Genomic DNA, 19,535 nt, shown 5'->3' with positions numbered 1-19,535 from the left:
AAACCATAAAACTCCTAGAAGAAAACCTAGGCGGTAGCTCCTTGACGTCAGTCTTGGCAATCATTCTTTTGGATCTGACGCCGAAAGCAAAGGCAGCAAAAGCAAAAATCAACAAAGCGAGACAACATCAAACTAAAACGCTTCTGCACAGCAAAGGAAACCATCTACAAAATGAAAAGGCGACCGAGTGAATAGGAGAGAAGATTTGCACATCATATTTATGAAAAGGGGTTAATATTCAAAATACTTGAAGCACACACAACTCAATAGCAAAAACAAACAAACAAAAACTCCCCACACAATCCGATTAAGAAATGGGCAGAGGATCTGAATAGACATTCTTCTAAGGAAGACACACAGGTGGCCAACGGGTATGTGAAAAGATGCTCAACATCACTCACCATGAGGAAAGTGCAAGTCAAAACCACAATGAGGCATCATCTCACACCTATTGTCAAAACGACAAGAACTAACAAGTGTTGAGAAGGATGTGGAGAAAAGGGAACCCTTGTACACTGTTGGCGGGAATGTAAATTGGTGCAGCCATTAGGGAGAACTGTATGAAGATTCATCAAAATACTAAAAAGTGAACCACCACGTGATCCAGCAATCCCTCTTCTGGGAATTTATCTGAAAAATGCGAAAACACTAACTTGAAAAGATACATGCACCCCCACATTCATAGCAGCATTATTTACAATTGCCAAGATATGGAAACAACCTCATTGCCCATCAGCACATGAATGCATAAAGAAGATGTAGCATATATATATAATGAAATATTATCCAGCCATAAGAAAGAAGGAAATCCTGCCATTTGAGACAACATCGATAGACCTTGAGGGCATTAGGTTTAGTGGAATAGGTCAGACAGAGGAAGATAAATACCACATGATCTTGCTTACATGTGGAATCCAAAATGAAAACAAAACCCAAAGCAAACAAACAAAGACTCAGCTCATATCTACGGAGAACATGCTGGTGGTTGCTAGAGGTGAGCAGGCAGAGGTAAGCGAAATGGTGAAGAGGGTCAAAAGATACAGACTTCCAGGCATAAAATAAGTTAAGTCCCGGGGACGTAACGTACGCACCGCGACCGTAGCTGTTAACGCTGTGTGGTATATTTGCAACTTGCTAAGAGAATAGCTCACCACAAGGACAAAATATCTGTAACTGTGAATGATGATGACTGTTAACTAAACTTACTGTGGTGATCATTTCACCCCACCACCCCTCCCCCAAAAAAAGAAATAAGACAGAGAAAGAGTTCCTAGGAGTGAGAGTGGTTGCCATGAAGACACAGAGGAACCTGAAAGCATGTCAGAAAGTGACAGAAGCCAACCTGAAAAGGCTACGTATGGTATGATTCCAGCTCTGTGACATTCTGAAAAAGGGAAAACCATGTAGACAGTCAAAAGGTCAGTGGTTGCCAGGGGTTTAGTGGGAGGGAGGGATGAATAGGCAGCGCACAGGGGGTTGGGGGGCAGTGAAACTAACCTGTATGATGCTGTAATAGTGAATGCTTGTCACTCACTGTACATGTGTCCAAATCCCTAGCATGTACACCCCCAAGAGCAAACTGTAATGTAAACTATAGACTTTAGTTAATAATAATATATCAATATTGGCTCATCAGTTGTAGCAAACATACCACACTAAGGCAAGACGTTACCAAGAAAGGAGCCTGGCAGGGGAGGGAAGTACATGGAACTTTGCACTTTCTGCTTAATTTTTCTGCAAACCTAAAACAGCTCCAAAAAAAGAAAAGTCTATTTAAAAAAATGGAAAGAGACATACAATGCAATACTAAAGAAAGGAAAACGGGTGTTACTAGATTTGGATTAGAATAAACAATCAAGATTGAAGAATCTACATTAATATCAGGGTGGTGGAAAAAGGTCTCCAAAGACTACAGGCAGCATGATACTCTTTATATAAAATTATTGAAACTACAAATAAAATGTTTTTAAGAATATGTTTAGATGCAATCTCACTATATAAAAAGAAAGCAAAAAAATGAGGGTGGATGAGCCAGGGGGATGGAAGCAGTGACGGTGGGCAGTCCTGTCCTTAGATGTAGTTCATAACTAGGGCCCTGGCTTTTGTACGGGTGACAGCTTCACACGTGTGCATTCGATTACTGAGAAGAATCCTTGCTCTAAGTAAAGAACTAAATTAAAGCAGGCCATGCATAGAGCCGTGATGGACGAGTGAGACAAAGCCAGGATTATTCCTAGTCCAGCTTTGAGGGCCAGGGCAGTAAAAGCAGTTGCCCGAGGGTGAAAGAGGAAAAAGAGAAAACGAGGAAGCTGGGCAATGATTCTAAAAGTTATGTAGAAATGCAAAGGGCCAAGAATGGCCAAGACAGTCTTGCGGAAGGAGGAGGGGGAGGCCTTTCTGGATCAGGGGAGGTGAATTAATATATAAGTTGTAGGAATGAGAACCTTGGGTGTTGGCCTAGGCACAGACAAGCAGAGCAGTGCCGAGCAGGGAGAGCCCAAAGGCAGCTCCCTAGCACACAGCTCTTTTTTTAAAAAAAATGTATTTATCATTTTATATTTATCTCTGGTTGCATTGGGTCTTTGTTGCTGCGTGCGGGCTTTCTCTAGTTGTGGCTCGTGGGCTCAGTAGTTGTGGCATGTGGGCTTAGTTGCTCTGCAGCATGTGGGATCTTCCCGGACCAGGGCTCGAACCCATGTCTCCTGCATTGGCAGGCGACTTCTTAACCACTGCGCCACCAGGGAAGTCCCTCAGCACACAACACTTGACTGCAGGGAGCAAGCACCCAGAGCTGCAGGAACAGGGTGGGGAACTCGAGAAAGGATGCTGGACGTTTAGAAGAAACTGGAGCCCGATTAGCACCTCCATGATGTGGGTGGTTGGAGGGCTGAATGAGATAGGCAAACTCTAGGATTTTCATAAGGTAATGTCTGAGAATGAATGATGGAACTTGGAACTCCTTTTCATCAAAGGACCTAGTAAGGGAGCGAAAGGAAAGCTGCAAAGTGGAAGAAGATATTTAACATAGAATCAGCTGAGACCTTGTATCCAGATTACTGTACATAAAGAATTCCTAGAAATCGATAAGAAAAAGAGGGACGACCCAACAGAAAAATGTGCAGGATACCTGAACAGGCATCACCAAAGACGCCGTTCCAATGGCCAAAAAGGGCATGAAAAGATGTACAACCTCCTTATTTAATCAGCAAAGTGAAAATTAACATGGAAATATGATTAATACTACCCACAAGATTGGCTAAAATTTTGATGGTTGACTAGAAAGTTGATGTTAAGTGTTCGTGAAGAGGTAGAGCAACAGGAACTCTTCAGGTGGTTTAAGTACTTTAGAAACATTTTGCATCATATGTTAGTGTTGGTGCCACGCCTACACTATGGAAATTGAATGCAGATGTGCCTCAGAGCACATGTATGACCAAACTCACAGCAGCGTTAGCCACCGACCTAAACCCAAATGTCCATCCATAGTAAGAAGGGTACCTGGTGTTCATAGGATGGGATCCTACACAGCCACCAAAATGAATGAACTCCAGCTATATGGAACATATCGGGAGGAGGCTTAAGCACAAGATGTTGAGGGAAAAAGCCAGATAACGAAAGAATACTGGAAGGGCTCATATCACACCATTCTGTTTATATTTTAGGACACGCCACCATTATCTCACGCACTACTAAGAAAGAAAAGGTATCCAAGATGGGAGTCTAATAGGGGCCCCACCAAAAAGGTTGGACCCCAAGGGCTGTGTGTACAGTGTCAATGTGATAAAGCAAAACAAAAGGAAATAAAACCCCTGGCTTGCAGAAAGAACAGCGAGAAAACCGGTGCTCACTGAGCACACTGTGGGGAAGGAGGATGGCGCTCCTGAGAATCCAAACCACAAAACCCACTTTGGGGTCTGAATCGCACCACCCTTGTGCCCTCCACCAAACACCCTCCAGCAGAGACTTTTAAACTTGAAGCGGCCTCAGGATGAGAGTGCCCCCGGGGGACTGAGAACCCTCCATCAGTCCAGGTGTAAGTCACCATCAATGTAAAATGTGCTCCCACTTGATGTGTGAAAAATGTGCTTCTTAGAACCGAGGAAATAAGGTATAAATTCCAATACAGATAAAACTGAACTATAGACCTGGGCAGCTGAGGACAACGGTGGCTGCCTGGGTACCCCCCCCCACCTCTCAAAATTTCCTTGAAAAACAACACAGCAGGAAGAAGAGAAAATTAAACCACACAATGCGACCTCAGAGAACACCCAGACTTCAACACAGTATAAGCAGAAGAGAGCTCTGCCAGCCCCGGCCTGCAGTCTCTCACACTCCCACCCCACCCCTGTTCCACCATGAGGCTCTGTGGCAGATAAAAGGAGGATGAGAGAAACTATGGAGAGGGGAGGAGACAGGACCTGGCAACAGGGCTCAGAATTGATCTAAATCACCTTCAGGAAGACAAAGTCCATCTTAAGTCTGAAAATATGAAACAATAAAGAAGAAAGACACCAACGAAACCAGAGCACTGACCACAAGAAAGGGACTGAAAAGAATGTTCATTTGAAGGGCGGCATTCAACACACACAGCTTTGGGGAGAAAAAAAGGGCAAAAAAGAAAGAAGTACCCTTTGAAATTGGTTGGTGAAAGGTAATGGCACAAAAAGGAAAAATTTAAGGTCCTACAAGAGAAAAAGGACACCCCATACTGGAGGATACATAATCCTTTCACCTACCACCAAAACTAAAAATCTGCTAAGTTACCTGGACTTTGGTATACTGACAGAAGAGGGTGCCATTGAACTTGAAATTCTACAAAACAGTCTAAGTGTTGCATATAAACAGGAGAAAAATTAATAGACCCATAGAGTTACTGCAAAAACCCCTGGAAAACAAAAGCACACATCCAGGGCTTCCCTGGTGGCTCAGTGGTTGAGAGTCCGCCTGCTGATGCAGTGGACACGGGTTCGTGCCCCGGTCCGGGAAGATCCCACATGCCGTGGAGCTGCTGGGCCCGTGAGCCATGGCCGCTGAGCCTGCGCGTCTGGAGCCTGTGCTCCACAACGGGAGAGGCCACAACAGTGAGAGGGCCGCGTACCACAAAAAAAAGCACACATCCAATGAGAAAATTCCTCCCCTGAAAAACAACCATGATTCAGATAAAAGTGTAAGACAACACCCCACATGCAGGCCAATATACTCAAGCAAGCCTTTAAAGATATGAAAAACCACCTTGAATTATAAATTCAAAAAGGACCAAAAAAAAAAAAAGCCTCTAATAAGAAAGGAAAAGAGAGTTGACTGAATTCAGAAGTGAAAAAAAGAATTCAAGGTGCTCAAGAGAGAGAAGGCTCAAATGAAAATTAGAAAGGGGCATTGAGGAAAAGTAGAAAGACCACCAAGAGAATAAAGATGAATTTAAGAGACGTAAAAAGGGTCACAGAGAAAGTAGGAGAAATGGAAGACAGGCAAGGAAAGACTAGCATTTGAATTACTGGAGTCTCTGAAGAAGAAAAACAACAATGGAACAGAACTACTATTTAAAACTATAACCAAGAGAGAAATAGGTGAGGGAGATAAAGAGGTACAAACATCCAGTTACAAAATAAATAAATCACAGGGATGAAACCTACAGCGTTGGGAATATAGTCAATAATAATGTAATATTTTTGTGTGGTGACAGATGGTAACTAGACTTATCATGGTGATCATTTTGAAATGTATAGAAATATAGAATCACTATGTTGTGTACCAGGAACTAACACAGTGTTGCAGGTCAATTATACTTCAAAACAAACAAACTCATAGAAAGAGAGACCAGATTTGTGGCTACCAGAGGTAGGGGTTGGGGGAGGGGGAATTAGATGGAGGTGGTCAAAAGGTATAAACTTTCAGTCATAAGATAAAGAAGTACTAGGGATGTAATGTACACCATGATTAATAGAATGAACACTGCTGCGTGTTATATATGAAACTTGTTAAGAGAGTGAATCCTGAGTTCTCATCACAAGGAAAAGAATTTCTTTTTCTTTTCTTTTGTATCTCTATGCCATGGTGAATGCTCACTGAACTTACTGTGGTCATCATTTCATGATCTATGTAAGTCAAATCATTATGCTGTACACCTTAGACTTATCCAGGGCTGTATGTACAATTATGTCTCAATAAAACTGGAAGAAAAAAATTACAACCTAGAGAACTTTCCAGAAACAATAACAACAAAAGACTTAAATCTACATATTCAAAAGACTCACCGGGTACCTGGGAAAATTAACACAGAATGATCAAGTCTGAGACATTTCTTAGTAAAATTGTTATATTTCAAAGATAAAGAAAAAAGTTCCAAGGTCTCCAGACAAAAAGATCAAATAACTTACAAAGGCAAAAAAAAAAATTTTTTTTTTTATCAGACTTTTCAAAAACAAAGCAAGGCAACAATTGAGCAGCATTAAAAAAATACTTAGAGACTTCCCTGGCAGTCCAGTGGTTAACACTCTGTGCTCCCAATGCAGGGGACACGGGTTTAATCCCTGGTCTGGGAAGTAGGATCCCACACGGAGCATGGCATGGCCAAAAACAAAACAAAAGACAAACAATAAAAAAACTTAATAAAAGAAAGTGTGAACCAAGGACTTTATATCCAGCCTAGCTGCCCTTCATAAAAGAACCTAGGGTGTTCTGAATCCATGAACCTTCTTGAGGAATCTCAGAGGACGAGCTTTGTCAAGCTAAGAGATGACTAGAAATCTTTGGCAAAGGGACCTAGGGTGAGTGTGTGTACTCACTAAAAACAAATGTAAGGAGGAAGGTGGATGACTACACTGCAAATTTTGAAGTGTGCAAATGAAAACAGAAGGAGAAGGGACGAATAATCTCACTGGTTGTTATATGGGCAGTGGATGGGAGTTTAAGGATGTCAATAAAAATGGGTAAACCAGATATTAAAAGGTTAAATAAGAAAACAAGGGACTAAGGGCATTAAAATAGGTTAGGAGTACAAACATAGCAACTAGAACAAAAATACAACCCTTCCTAAATTAAAAAGACTACTAAAGCTCAAAGAATACACATCTCATAGAAAAAAAAAACAGCAAATAAAACACGTGCAATTACAAAATATGATGACAGAGTTGAGATTCAGCATAGCCGTCATATCAATAAATGTGAATGGACTTAACTCACCTATTAAAATAAAAAGAGTTTCAATTTGGATTACAGATCAAGACCAAACTTTATGCTATATGTAGGATGATACCTAAAGCAAATGGATTCTGAAAGGTTAAAATAAAAGCATGGGCAAATCCATACTGGGCAAATGGGAAAAAATAGGAGAGCAGAGGCAGTGATGCTGCTAAGAAAATTCAAGCCCTCAAAGCATTAACTGTGACAAGGCAGGGCACTTTTTAACGCTGAAAGTCACAATTCATAAAGAAGATATAACACTTATGAATATGGGCACCAAATAACATTATGAACCTTATGAAGTAAAAATCTTATGAAGTAAAAACTACAGGAGATGGAAGGATACATAGATAGAAACACATTAACAATAGGAGACTTTAACACACCATTCTCAGGACAAGGCAGATCAAATGGACACAAATTAAGCGAGGAGGTAGAAGACCTAAACACCACAATCAGTAAAGTAAACCTTACAGGTACATAGCAAGTCCTACACCTGATAACAGGAAAAAACACCTTTTCAAGTGCCCATAGAATCTGGGGTCTCACCATGAATGACTGCTCTGACCTTGAGTGTCTGGGTGGGTCCGCTCACTCTGGGGAGTGGCTGTGCCCCAGTGGCTCTGGCCTCCATAAGCTGCCCACCTCCCACCTCCTGTGGCCTGCACTGGCTCAGGTCCCTAGCCCTGCCCAGTAGGGTGTTGCTGTCTGATCTCTCCCCGCTCACTGTCCTGCTGGTACCAAGCCTGAGCTGTGAGGCTGCTGTTTGATGCTGAGCAAGGTCCCGTGTGGGGTTGGGGAGCCTACCAGAGGCTGGAGGTGATGTGGATGGCCTGGTGGCGAGTCGACGCGCACAGCGTGTCCTGGGGCTCCTTCTCCATCAGAAGCTGGAAATCCCAGGTGAAGGCTGAGTCACTCACACCTGGGCCTATGTCACTTCCGCCACCAAGTCTCAACCCTGCCTAAAGACCTTGGTGCCCCGCACCCCTGTAACCCCCAGGATTATGCTCTAGACCCTCACCTACCCAGGTGGGTCTCTGTGGCCTGGCCCCCACTTAGACAACTAGAGCATAGACTTTAGAATAGACAAGTCACGTCTGAATCCTGGCTACCCCCATACGAGTTGCATGACCTTGGGCAAGTCTCCAAACTGCTCTGAGCTTCTTTTATTCACAGAAAACATGATGTTCTTGCCCTTGTGTTACACATGAGGCAAAGCATGAGAAGCAGAGTGTCTGAGTCCCAGCAGGGTCTCAGTAAATGAGAACCGTTATTATTTTTATTATCACTATATAATCGTCCATCACTTGTGTGTTTCCTCCACTACCCCAGGGGTTCTGTGAGGCCAGAATCTCTAGTAACTAGTGGTGTGAGCTAGGTCAGTATTAGCAGAATGGACGGCGCTGGCCTTTCTGGGTCTCAGCCACATCAGCTGTGCAGCGGATGTAACTGGCCAGCTCAGGGTCCCTGTAGGAACCAAGTCATGTGGGGGCCATGGATGTGCTTCCAGGTGTGAAAGCCTGAGGGGCTTGTACACGCTCTAGAAATCCAATCAGCCCAACCTTTTCCAGTGGGTGCCTCTCATGAATGTTGCTGCTCTGAGGGAGGTGCCCCCTCTGTCCCGGGAAGCCCTTCCTCTGCCCCAGGACCTTGCACTCACCATCAGACACTCGAAGAGCTCAGAGACCTGGGAGAGCGCGTAGCTTTGGGCGCCCTCGTTGTGGCTGACAGCCCCCACCAGCATGAGGATGGCCATGAGGAAGCTCTGCTTCAGGGTTTCGTCCTGGCAAGGGGTCAGGTGGTGGGGCAAGGGGGCGGGGTCAGGGAGTGGGAACACCAGAGGGGCAGGAGAGCCGCAGTCACATGTGGCAGCAGGGCCGCCGCTCAAGGGGGCTCAGCAGAGGCCTCCAGCTCTGGGGCCACGTAGCTGGGTGTTTTTTTGACGCGGGAACCGGTGATTTTGTTTAGCAATGCGAATACGTCGATGAGGCTTAAGCATCAGGAGGTGCCTGTAGGAAGCTCAGTGTTCAGCTTCTCGTGATGTGTGGCCACCCCAGGCCCAAAGGCCTCAAGTGTGCGGTGGTCTCACAGGCTGCATAGCCCCTCAGAGTTACCAGGGTGGAAGCCCCTGGTGCGGGGTGTAGAGTCAGGGGACCGTCATCACAGGCTGTGACGGGCAGTCACCCGGACTTCCAATTCCCCCGAGTGAGAGCCCAGGGTTTTCTTTAAGGGGGGCGGTGGAGGGAGGGGGTCCTCATGGAAGCCCATGAAGCCTTAGGTGGGAACGATGGAGTAGGAGCCCAGGGTGGTGGGGGAGTGGGGAGGTGGGCTTCAAGGCCCTGGAAGGTCTGGAATTCTCAGACCCCGGTTCTGGTGGGCTCAGGGGGCCACGGGGGGTCACACCCAGAAGTTGTAGTGGAAGAAGAAAATCATCGTGACAAGACCTTGTCCACCCATGGGAGGATGCGGGTCTTGGCCTTGTCCGCCCTCTGGCCACAGGCCAGGAGATGATGCTCGCCCACCTCCACCGCATGTCCTCCGAGTTCTGGACACAGAACAGCAGGCGGATTCTTAACCACTGTGCCGCCAGGGAAGTCCTCGTCCACATTTTTGCATGCATTCTCAAGTTCACTTCTCTATTTCTGCTCTGAATTTTATTATTTCATTTCTGCTGCTTGGTTTCAGTTTTTTTAAAAATTTAATTTAATTAATTATTTTTTTATACAGCACGTGCTTATTAGTTAGCTATTTTATACATATGTGTATATATGTCAATCCCAACCTCCCAATTCAGTTTAACTCACTCTTGGTTTCAGTTTAACTCGCTCTTCTTTCTCTAGTTTCCTCAGGTGGATCTTTGGGAGGGAATGAGTCTGCCTAGTACAGGTTGTTTCCAGTTTGAGGCTCTTATGAGTAAGGCTGCCGGGAACATGCCTGTATGTGTAATTTTGTGTACGAATGTTTCATGCCTCTGGGGTTAATACCTAAAAGTGGAACTGGTGAGTCATAACTGTATAAGACAATGTCGATTTTCCAAGGAGGTTCACCATCCCACCAGCAGTGTGAGTTTCCCCGCCAGCATTTGGTCGAGTCTTTCTCTTTCCTTTGAGCTCTGTCCTGGGTGGGTAGTGGCAGCTCCCCGGGTTTTAATTGACATTTCACTGAGGATTCAAGATGTTGACTGTTGTTTCTTTGGCTTTTGGTCATTCATATGCCTTCCTTTGTGACATACCTATTTAAATCTTTGATTCACTTTTGCAATTGGTCTGTTTGTCTTTTTCTCCCTGATTTTGTAAGAGTTCTTCATTTATTCTGAATACAGTCCCTTGTCAGATATATGTCTTGTGAATATTTTCTCCATGTCTGTGGTTTCCCTTTTTTCACTTTCCTCACAGTATTGTCTGATGAGCAGAAGCTTTAATTTAGATGAAATCTAATTAATCTATTTCTTTTTTTCTTTTTATGATAAGTGCTTTCTGGGTCCTAAGAAATATTTACCTACCCCAAGGTTGGCGAGATTGTCTCCTGTGTTTTCTTCTAGAAGTGTTTTCGTTTTTTTATATTTAGGTCTTGGGTCCATCTCAGAATTAATATTCATGAAAGGTTAAAGACAGGCATTAAAGTTCTTTTTTCCCCCTAGATACGCAATTGTTGTAGAACCATTTGTTCAAAAGACTCCCCATTGAATTGCTTTGGTACCACTGTAAAAGAAATTAATCGACCATATGAGTGTGGTTTTATATTGGAGTTTCTATTCTGTTCCATCGATTTATTTGTTTAATCTCTGTCAGTTCTCACTGTCTTGTGGACTATAACTATATAGGAAATCTTGAAATCAGGTAGTGTAATTCTTCTAACTTTGCTCTTTTTCAAGATTGTTTTGGCTATTCTAGGTCCTTTGAAATATCCATATAAACTTTTAACTTATAGATTATGTTTAATTCTATAATCAAGTTAGTTGGGATTTTGATTGGCATTGCACTGAATCTATAAATCAACTTTGGGAGAACTGACATCTAAACATCATTGACTCCTGTTATCCATGATCATATAGCTCCATTTATTTAGGTTTTCTTTAATTTCTCTTTGCAATGTTGGTAAAGATCTTGAACATATTTTGTTAAATTTATCTGAGTCTCTTATGTTTTTCATGTGGCTGTGTCATTGTGTTTTTAAACCTTACTTTCCAATTGTTTGTTGTTAGTATATAGAAATTCAATTGACATTTGCATGTTGATTTTGTATCCTGAGATCTAGCTACATTCAATTATTAGTAATTAATAGTTCTAGCATTAAAAAACAAACTTTTGTGAGATTTTCTGTGTATGCAATTATGTTGTCTGCAAAGAAAGCTGGCTTTACATTTTCCATTGCAATTTGTGTCTGAGTTCCCGTTCCTCTTACCTTACTGCGCTGGTTAGGACTTCAGTGCAACGTTGACCAGAAGTGGAGAGGGTGGACATCTTTGCCTTATTCTGATCTTAGCGGGAAGGTGTTCATTTATTTGTGACTAGGTATGTTAGTTGTAGGGTTTTCATAGATGTCAGTTTCCTCCTATTCCTACTTTGTTGAGAGCCTTTCTCTTTGTGATGTTGTGATTTATAATAAAAATATATATTTGGTCTTCATCTCTATTTTCATCTGGCACAGAACTTCTAAAACCCTTTCCTAAGTGATTGGAGCAGTAAAGGTGTCTTTTGTTGTTCATAACAAGCCCGGTTCCGATTTTGGAAAGCTCTTAGGTAACCACAGGATGGGGGCAAGTTGTCAGGGAAACCAGTCATGGTTAAAGGGTTGGAACTTTCATTCACTCCTCAACTTTCAGAGAGGGGAGAGGGGCTAGAGATTGACTTTAATCACAGTGGCCAGTGATTTCATTAATCGTGTCTATTAACAAAGCCTCCGTTAAAAGCCCCAAAGGACTGGGATCTGAGAAATTCCATGCTGCTGAACGTGTGTGGACTTTTTTGTATATTGCCGGATTTATTTTGCTAATATTTTGTTAAAGACTTTTGAGTCCATCTTCATGAAGGATATTGGTCTGTAGTTTTGTTGTAATGTCTTTGTCTGGCTTTGGTGTCAGAGTTGTGCTGGTCTTATGAAAACGTTTTGGAAGTGTTTCTTCTTCCTCTATTTTCTGAGAGAATTTGGATAGAATTGGTATTACTTCTGCCTTAACTTGTGATAGAAAATTAACCAGCAAAGTATCTGGGCCTGGAGTTTTCTTTGTGGGAAGGTTTATAAAATATGACTCCAGTTTCTTTAATACAGGACTTCTCAGACTTTCTGTTTCTTCTCGCGTCAGTTTGGTAGTTTGTGTTTTCTAAGGAGTTAGTCTATTCAATCGAAATTGCCTAATTTATTGGAATCATATTTTATTACCATTCCATATTAAAGGATGTGCAGTGATATTCTTTCTTTGCTGTTACTGAATATTTTTTATTTTCTTGATCAGCCTATCAAGGAGCTTATCATTGTATCAATCTTTTTGAATAACCTGCTTTTGGTTTCATTCACTCTCTACTGCTTGTCCGTTTAAAAAATTTCTTTGATTTTTACTCTACTTTTTATTATTTTCTTCCCTCTACTTACTTTGGACTTAATTTGCACTTTCGGGGATAGTTTCTTAAAATGGAGGTTTAGGAAATAGATTTTATACACTTTTTTCTTTTCTAATATAGGCATTAAAAATATAAATTTCTTCTAAGCATTGTTTTTTGTTGAACCCCACAGATTTTCAAAATTTCATATTGTGTTTTACTTATCATTCAGTTCAAAGTATTTTCTAATTTCCTTTGTGATTTCTTCTTTGACCTATGGAGTATTTAAAAGAGTGTTGTCTAACTTCCAAATATTTGGAATTTTTCCAGATGTATGTTTGCTATCGTTCTGTAATTGATGTTCTGGGCAGAGAATGTACTCTGTTTGATTTCAGTCCTTTTAAATTTATTGGAACTTGATATATGGCCCAGCAAATGATCTATCTTGGTGAATGTTCTATTTACATTTGAAAGGAACGTCAATTAGATCAATTTGGTTAATTACGTTGTTCAAGTCTTCTGTGTCCTTGTGATTTTCTGTCTCATTTTTCTATTAATTACTTGTATTGCTGCTGCTGCTGGTGTGATTTCCACTAAATGCCATTTAATTACTACTATTCTGCTGCTACTATATGATAATAATAACTAATGTAGGGAGTGAGGGCTTCCTGTCTGTCAGGCACAGTGCCAAACACTACGTGGATTATTTCCTGTCATCTCACAACGAACATTTGAGGTTGGTACTTTTACCCCCATTTGACAGACGAGGAAACTAAGGTACGGAGAGGCAAAGTAGGTCATCTGACACGCAGCTGTGATTGGTTGAATCTGGACTTAAACCCAGGTCTGCCAGGGCGCCATGTCCCTTTTCCCGACCACACAAAACCTTCACGTGGTGTGTGGCCGGAGATGGACCAGCACGACACCATCCTCGGCTGTGGCAACTTCAGTCCACGCCGACCTCTTCTTTCCTCCCTTGGTCTCAGATCTGGCCTCTGCATCCTCTCTGGGCCCCTCAGTCACAGATCCAGCCCCCAGGGTGGGTGGGAAGGACACTTACCCTGTGCCAGGTGCCTAGAGACCAAGGTTCAAATCCCAACTCCACAGAGACCAGTCCCATGACTGTGGTCAAGTCCCCTCCCCTCCAAACCTGTTACTCATCTGTAACAGCCTCGCCCTGCCTCCCCCTCTGTCCCCTCCCTCCCCTCCCTCCCTGATCTCCTCCCTCCTCCCAGGGCTGAGCGGGTGCCTCCCATCCCCCATCATCCCGGCAGAAGGGCTTGTGGCAGAGCTCCCTCCCTACTTGGGCCAGCTGCTCTTCCCAGCAAGCCTTCTCTCTCTCCTTGAAGATCTCCTCTGTGGGGCGGAGGACGGGTCCCTGGAGGCCAGACCTGATGTCCATGGCCAGGACCGGGTCTTGGGCTCCATCTCCCCCATCCCTTGGAGACGACTGATGTCCTGCCTCTGCCTATTCTGGCTCCATTGGGGAGGTGAGCTCAGAGGATGGCGAGCCAGAATTGGGCTCAGGGTCCAGAAAGCTGGTCTGGAGTTGTGGCCCTGCCACACTTGCTGTGTGACCTCAGGTAGGTCACGTTCCCTCTCTGGACCTCAGGCTCACCAATGGTAAATGGAGGGTTCCCTCTGGGCATGGTTGCTTGGGATGTACTTGGGTCCCCTCAAGGGTGGGGAAACAAGGCTCAGAGAGGGGCACACTGGGAGGCTGCAAGCTTTTACGGAACTTTGGAAACCCAACCTCAGGGGGAGCGGCTGCTTCAGGGATGGCCCTGGGGGTTTCGGAGGTCACCCAAGGCAAAGAGGGACCTCCACCCAGGCTGCCAGCCCCAGGCACGGGGTGCAAAGCTGAGCTAAGAGTCCACACTCCCAAGCACGGCCTCTGAGGCCTCCCCGCCAGGCTTCCTTGTAGAGAGCAGGGCCTGCCACGCCCCTTTCCTCCCCCTGACCTCAGCCCCTCGCCGAGGCTGCTGACCAGCTCCTCCCCAAGGCCCTGAGGTGTACTCACACCATTCCCTCCTCAAACTCCTACTCATCCCTCAAGGCATGGCTCAGACTTGGCTGCCTGCTCCGGGAAGCCCTCCCTTGTGGCCACCAGGGCCGCCCGGTACCTCCCCCGCTGGGCAGAAGGGAGCTCAGCTCATGCTTGTGAACGGATGAATGAGCGAGGGATGAGAGCTGGCGCGTGCCTGCCTGGGAGGCTGTGAGCTCCTGAGGGCAGAGCCGGGCACGTGACAGGCGCTCAGTGTTTGCTGTCCTGCATTAGCTGAGCCTCATGCTGGCAAGACCCTTCCCTGTAAGTCCTCTCTGGGGGTTCTCAGAGACCCCCACTATCCAGGCGGTCCTTCCAGTGGCTCAGAGGCAGCGGCTGCTGAGGAAACACAGAGACCTGGACCCCACAGGCCCAGGACGTGAGGCTGGGTGACCTAGGCCCGTCGCACAGCCTCTGTGAGCTTGGCCTCTCCGCCTGCCAGTGATCCGGGGAGAGGACCACGTGGCAGGGCAGGCCTGCCTCCTGGGCTTCCTCGCTCCGTCCCGATTCTGTCCAGGCCTGTTGTCGAAATGCTGACAGCGGGAGCACGGGCTAGTGGGGATGGGCAGCTCGGCTAGCCGCTGGTGCCCTACCCTGGGAGTCCCGAAGTGGCCCAGGCTGGCCGAGGGGAGATGGGCTGCGGGAGTGCTCGGGCCATAGCCCATGGCCCTCTGGCACGGGGATGCTTCACTGTTGCACAGCCTGTGTGTGTCCCGCGGATCAGCAGCCCTGCACGCCCCCTCCTGCTCTCTCCTCATGACCTCCCCCTCCCCCTGCTGGCCTGGGGACAGAGGGTGGCCCAGCCCAGGCCCTGAGCACGGGACATACCGTTAGAGGTCAGGACGCCCATCACGTAGAGGAGGCTGCGGTGCGGGAGGACGCCCGACAGGACCTCGGTCTCCAGGTCTGGGCCACCAGCCGCCAGCAGTGCCTGCAGGTGGCCACCAGCACGTTGCTGGCCGCGTCCCGGTAGCCCTCCTCCAGCTCCCGGGTGCGGGCAGAAAGGAAGAGTGGTCTGGTTTGGTGGGCAGGACGGCTACCATCCACCCGGTTTTTCGATAGAAAACTGAGACCGAGGAAGGCCGACATGCATAGCTGGCAGGTGAAGATCGGGTCCAATCTCAGGCTCAGAGCTGCACGTGCCTGTCAGCATCCCCGGCCCGCTGACTGGTCCAAGACCCGTCATCATTCTTCTTGCTTCTGAGCCTTTGCTCGTGCTGTACCTCCTGCCTGCCTTACGGTTCCCACTTGCCCTGTCTATGCAAACCCTAGCCCTGCATTTGGTGGCATCTGAAAGTGAAGGGGTCTCTGGTCTCTCCCCACGTGATGCTGGTCCCTGTGATGCTGTTTGATCATCCCATGAAATTGTTATATCATTTATAAATTTTTTAAAATTTATTTATTTGTTTTATTTATTTATTTTTGTCTGCGTTGGGTGTTTGTTGCTGCGCGTGGGCTTTCTCTAGTTGAGGTGAGCGGGGGCTACTCTTCGTTGTGGTGCGCGGGCTTCTCATTGCGGTGACTTCTCTTGTTGTGGAGCACGGGATCTAGGGTACGCGGGCTTCAGTAGTTGTGCCACGTGGGCGCAGTAGTTGTGGCTCGCGGGCTCTAGAGCGCAGGCTCAGTACTTGTGGAGCAAGGGCTTAGTTGCTCCACGGCAATATCTTCCCGGACCAGGGCTCAAACCTGTGTCCCCTGCATTGGCAGGTGGATTCTTTTTTTTTTGCGGTACGCGGGCTTCTCACTGTTGTGACCTCTCCCGTTGCGGAGCACAGGCGCTGGACGCGCAGGCTCAGTGGCCATGGCTCACGGGCTTAGTTGCTCTGCAGCATGTGGGATCTTCCCGGACCAGGGCTTGAACCCGTGTCTCCTGCATGGCAGGCGGATTCTTAACCACTGAGCCACCAGGGAAGCCCCTCCATTCATTCTTTTATTCACTCATTCATTAAAAAGCCAGACAGAGCTTTCCCCCAATCATCTACCCAACCATCCATCCCCTGTGACTTTAGGCAAATCATTTCCCTTCCCTAAGCCTCAGTTTCCTCATCTCTGGGGATCATAATAATCTCATCGAGAGACTGTTCAGAGCATGGTGCACACGTGTCCGTCCACTTTCCTCCCTTCCCCCTTGGCTCATTGGACACATGAGATTGACTTGCCCCAAATCATGGCGCTGCTGTCTGGAGGAACCAAGGTTTGATCCCGCTTTGGGGTCCAGGCCTTCCCTCTGCTCCCCACGCCTGCCCTGAGTGGCCCGAGCAGTTCCCACATCCAGGTTGTCTACAAAGTAGTCATGATGGTTTCCAGAACCAGATTGGGGTCCCCGTGAGCCACGTTCTTGATTTTTCGATGACGTACTTCAGGTGGAGGGGGTCTGAACTATTCAGGTCCCGGAGCGTCTTGAAGCAGATGGTTAAAGCAGATGGCAAGAAAGTGTGAGGATCGGTGTGCTGTAGGAATGTCACGTTGTGCTAACAGGGCTGGGTGGGCAGCGAAGGGGTAGGGCTGGGAATGGGAAACAGTGATCTGAAAGGGAGGGCTGGGAACTGAACACACTGGGAAATCCTGGGCCTCCTGACTGTTCTGTCAGTCCTTCCGGGGTTCAAGGTAAGATGAGAAGCAAGAAAGCAAGCAGGGAATGCATCCTTGTTCACCCATGCGTATTTCCATCCATTCACTGATTCATCCTCCTTTTCATGCATCCATTTACCCATTCATCTATCACCCACCTATCCATCAATCCATCCATTAATAAACGTATCCATCTACCTACCCATCCACTCATAAATTCATCTATTCATCCATCTACCCACTCTTCATCCATTTAAAAATTCATCTACCCATCCATCCATTTATCCATCCATCCACCCATCCCTCTGTCCCTCCATCTATTCATTCCTTCATCCTTTCATCCTCCATCCAGTCACCCAACATTCAATGATGTTCATTCACTGTGTGGTCATAGGGCTGTGTGTGCGGCTTAAAGGGGAGTCAAGGCCCAGCTCTGTTCTGAAGGAGCCTCCAGTCCAAGGGAGCCCTACCCAGTATTGGTGGACTTTAGGGAGTTATTACTGGGGAGTTGTATAAAAGGCCCTGGGCACACAGAGGGGGAGGGGTGATAAATCCTGACTAAGGTGGAGAGTCGGGACTGTCTTCTCAGAGGAGGAGGCACTTTAAGTTGGCCTAGAAGGATGAGGGCAAGTCATCCTTTGAATGAGGGGAAAAGCATTCCAGTGAGAGGGCCAGGGGTAAGCTGAGGTTCTAAGGTGTGAAAGGTGCTGAAGGAGAGTGGAGGGTGGTAGGTGAGAGAAGGCATTTTGGATGGTGCCTCAGGAGACATGAAAAGGCCGAGGAGGATGGGCAGGAGGCTCTGCTGAAAGCTGCACTATGTCCACACCTCTTGACACCCCAAGGTCCCAGAGAGTGGACTTCCTCTGGCCCTCGTCCCCAGGACTTCTTTGGGTGGAGGGACTGAGGGGGTCTGCTGGAACCTGACTGCCCTGCCTGAGCCCCGGGGCCAGTGGTCACCTGCGCTGTAGGCTTCCTCCATGAATGTCTTGTGTTCCTTGGGCACCAGGGCGGCCTGGCTGCTCTGTGACTTGCAGAGCAGGATGGTGGTGGGGGGCATCCATCTGTCCCTGGGGGCAGAATCCTGAGGCACATTTACGTAAGACTGGTTCTTCGTGGATTCAGAGATGTGGGAGGAGATTCTGAAATGGAAAAGGGGGTCCTGGGTGTGTGCGCCTGGGTGCCCTTGTGTGTGTTCATGGATGCAGGTGCAGTAGATGCTGAGAGCCACCTTGGTCTGGATCAGGCTTGGCAGCAGTTTTCTATGCACCCACCCTTCTGTTTAATAGACTGACTGAATCCTGGGAGGAGGGCAGGGGTCTGGAGGCCCAAGGGACACGGTTGAGTGGGCCTGGGGGGGCCTTGTTTCCCAGCAAGTGTTGGTGGGACAGACATGGCTGGCAGGAATTAGAGGACTCAGGATATGGCAACCCCTCTTAATACTAATATTAAGAGGGCCAAGCCCTCTTAATATTGAACTATGAAATGTGTGTCAGATAAAGTCACTCAGAATCCTCCCATGGTTTCCCACTGCACTCAGAGAAAAACCCAAAGTCCTAAAAATGATGAAGATGACACTGGTGCTTCCATCCAAATGGAGTCACAAGGACAAAATTCACCCTCCTGCCTTACATAACTGGAAAACTGGAAAAAATATACAAAACCATGAATAACAGATATTAGGCAGAAAGCAGGGCAGGACAATGATTCCTGATGGACGGAAAACCAGTGAGGCTGGCTCCAAACTGCTGCAGCTTTTGCTGCCTGAAAAACTTCTAATTTGCAGTGCAGGGGGCGGAGCCCAAGAAAACCTAGTGGTCTACTTGAGTTGAGGAAATAGAGGTGGAAGTTTGGGGAGGCCAAAGTGGCCAGAGTTTGCAGGGAAGAATAATAGCAGAGAGCTGCCTAGGGAGGGACTGTGAGCTCTGGACATTTTCAGAGCACCCCCTGCCCCCCAAGTCTTTCTCTGCATGCTGATCAGTACACGTGTGAAAAGAAAGCACCCGAAGGAGCAGAGGAAACAATCCTTGGAGTTTACATAGTCTGAGAGTAGTTCCTGTTTTCATCAGCCAGAGTGGAAAACCTTGTAATTCATAGGGCATTGGTCAGAGTACTATGAATGGTATTATCTCAATAGCGGGGAAAAATTTCAGCCCTAGACAAGAATGCTTTGGCCTGCCCTTATAAAGCTTAAAGGAATG

General features: G+C 46.5%; 1 protein-coding gene across 1 annotated transcript in view; it reads right to left on the bottom strand.

Annotated features, from left to right (window-relative positions):
* Positions 1-19,535, bottom strand: part of LOC307176051 (maestro heat-like repeat family member 5) — a gene marked incomplete at its 5' end in the record, with an annotated part of 39,465 nt that overhangs the window by 14,555 nt on the left and 5,375 nt on the right. The window contains 12 exon segments of the mRNA XM_079901797.1: positions 7,990-8,069; positions 8,843-8,965; positions 9,586-9,617; positions 9,620-9,689; positions 9,692-9,727; positions 14,026-14,078; positions 15,595-15,672; positions 15,675-15,861; positions 17,036-17,064; positions 17,067-17,114; positions 17,117-17,179; positions 18,295-18,476. Of these exon segments, the coding sequence (XP_079757923.1) occupies positions 7,990-8,069; positions 8,843-8,965; positions 9,586-9,617; positions 9,620-9,689; positions 9,692-9,727; positions 14,026-14,078; positions 15,595-15,672; positions 15,675-15,861; positions 17,036-17,064; positions 17,067-17,114; positions 17,117-17,179; positions 18,295-18,476 (981 nt within the window).

Source organism: Stenella coeruleoalba (assembly GCF_951394435.1).
Source record: "Stenella coeruleoalba genome assembly, chromosome: 17".
In the NCBI taxonomy this organism is placed as follows: domain Eukaryota; kingdom Metazoa; phylum Chordata; class Mammalia; order Artiodactyla; family Delphinidae; genus Stenella; species Stenella coeruleoalba.
This window is presented reverse-complemented; position numbering and strand designations above follow the sequence as displayed.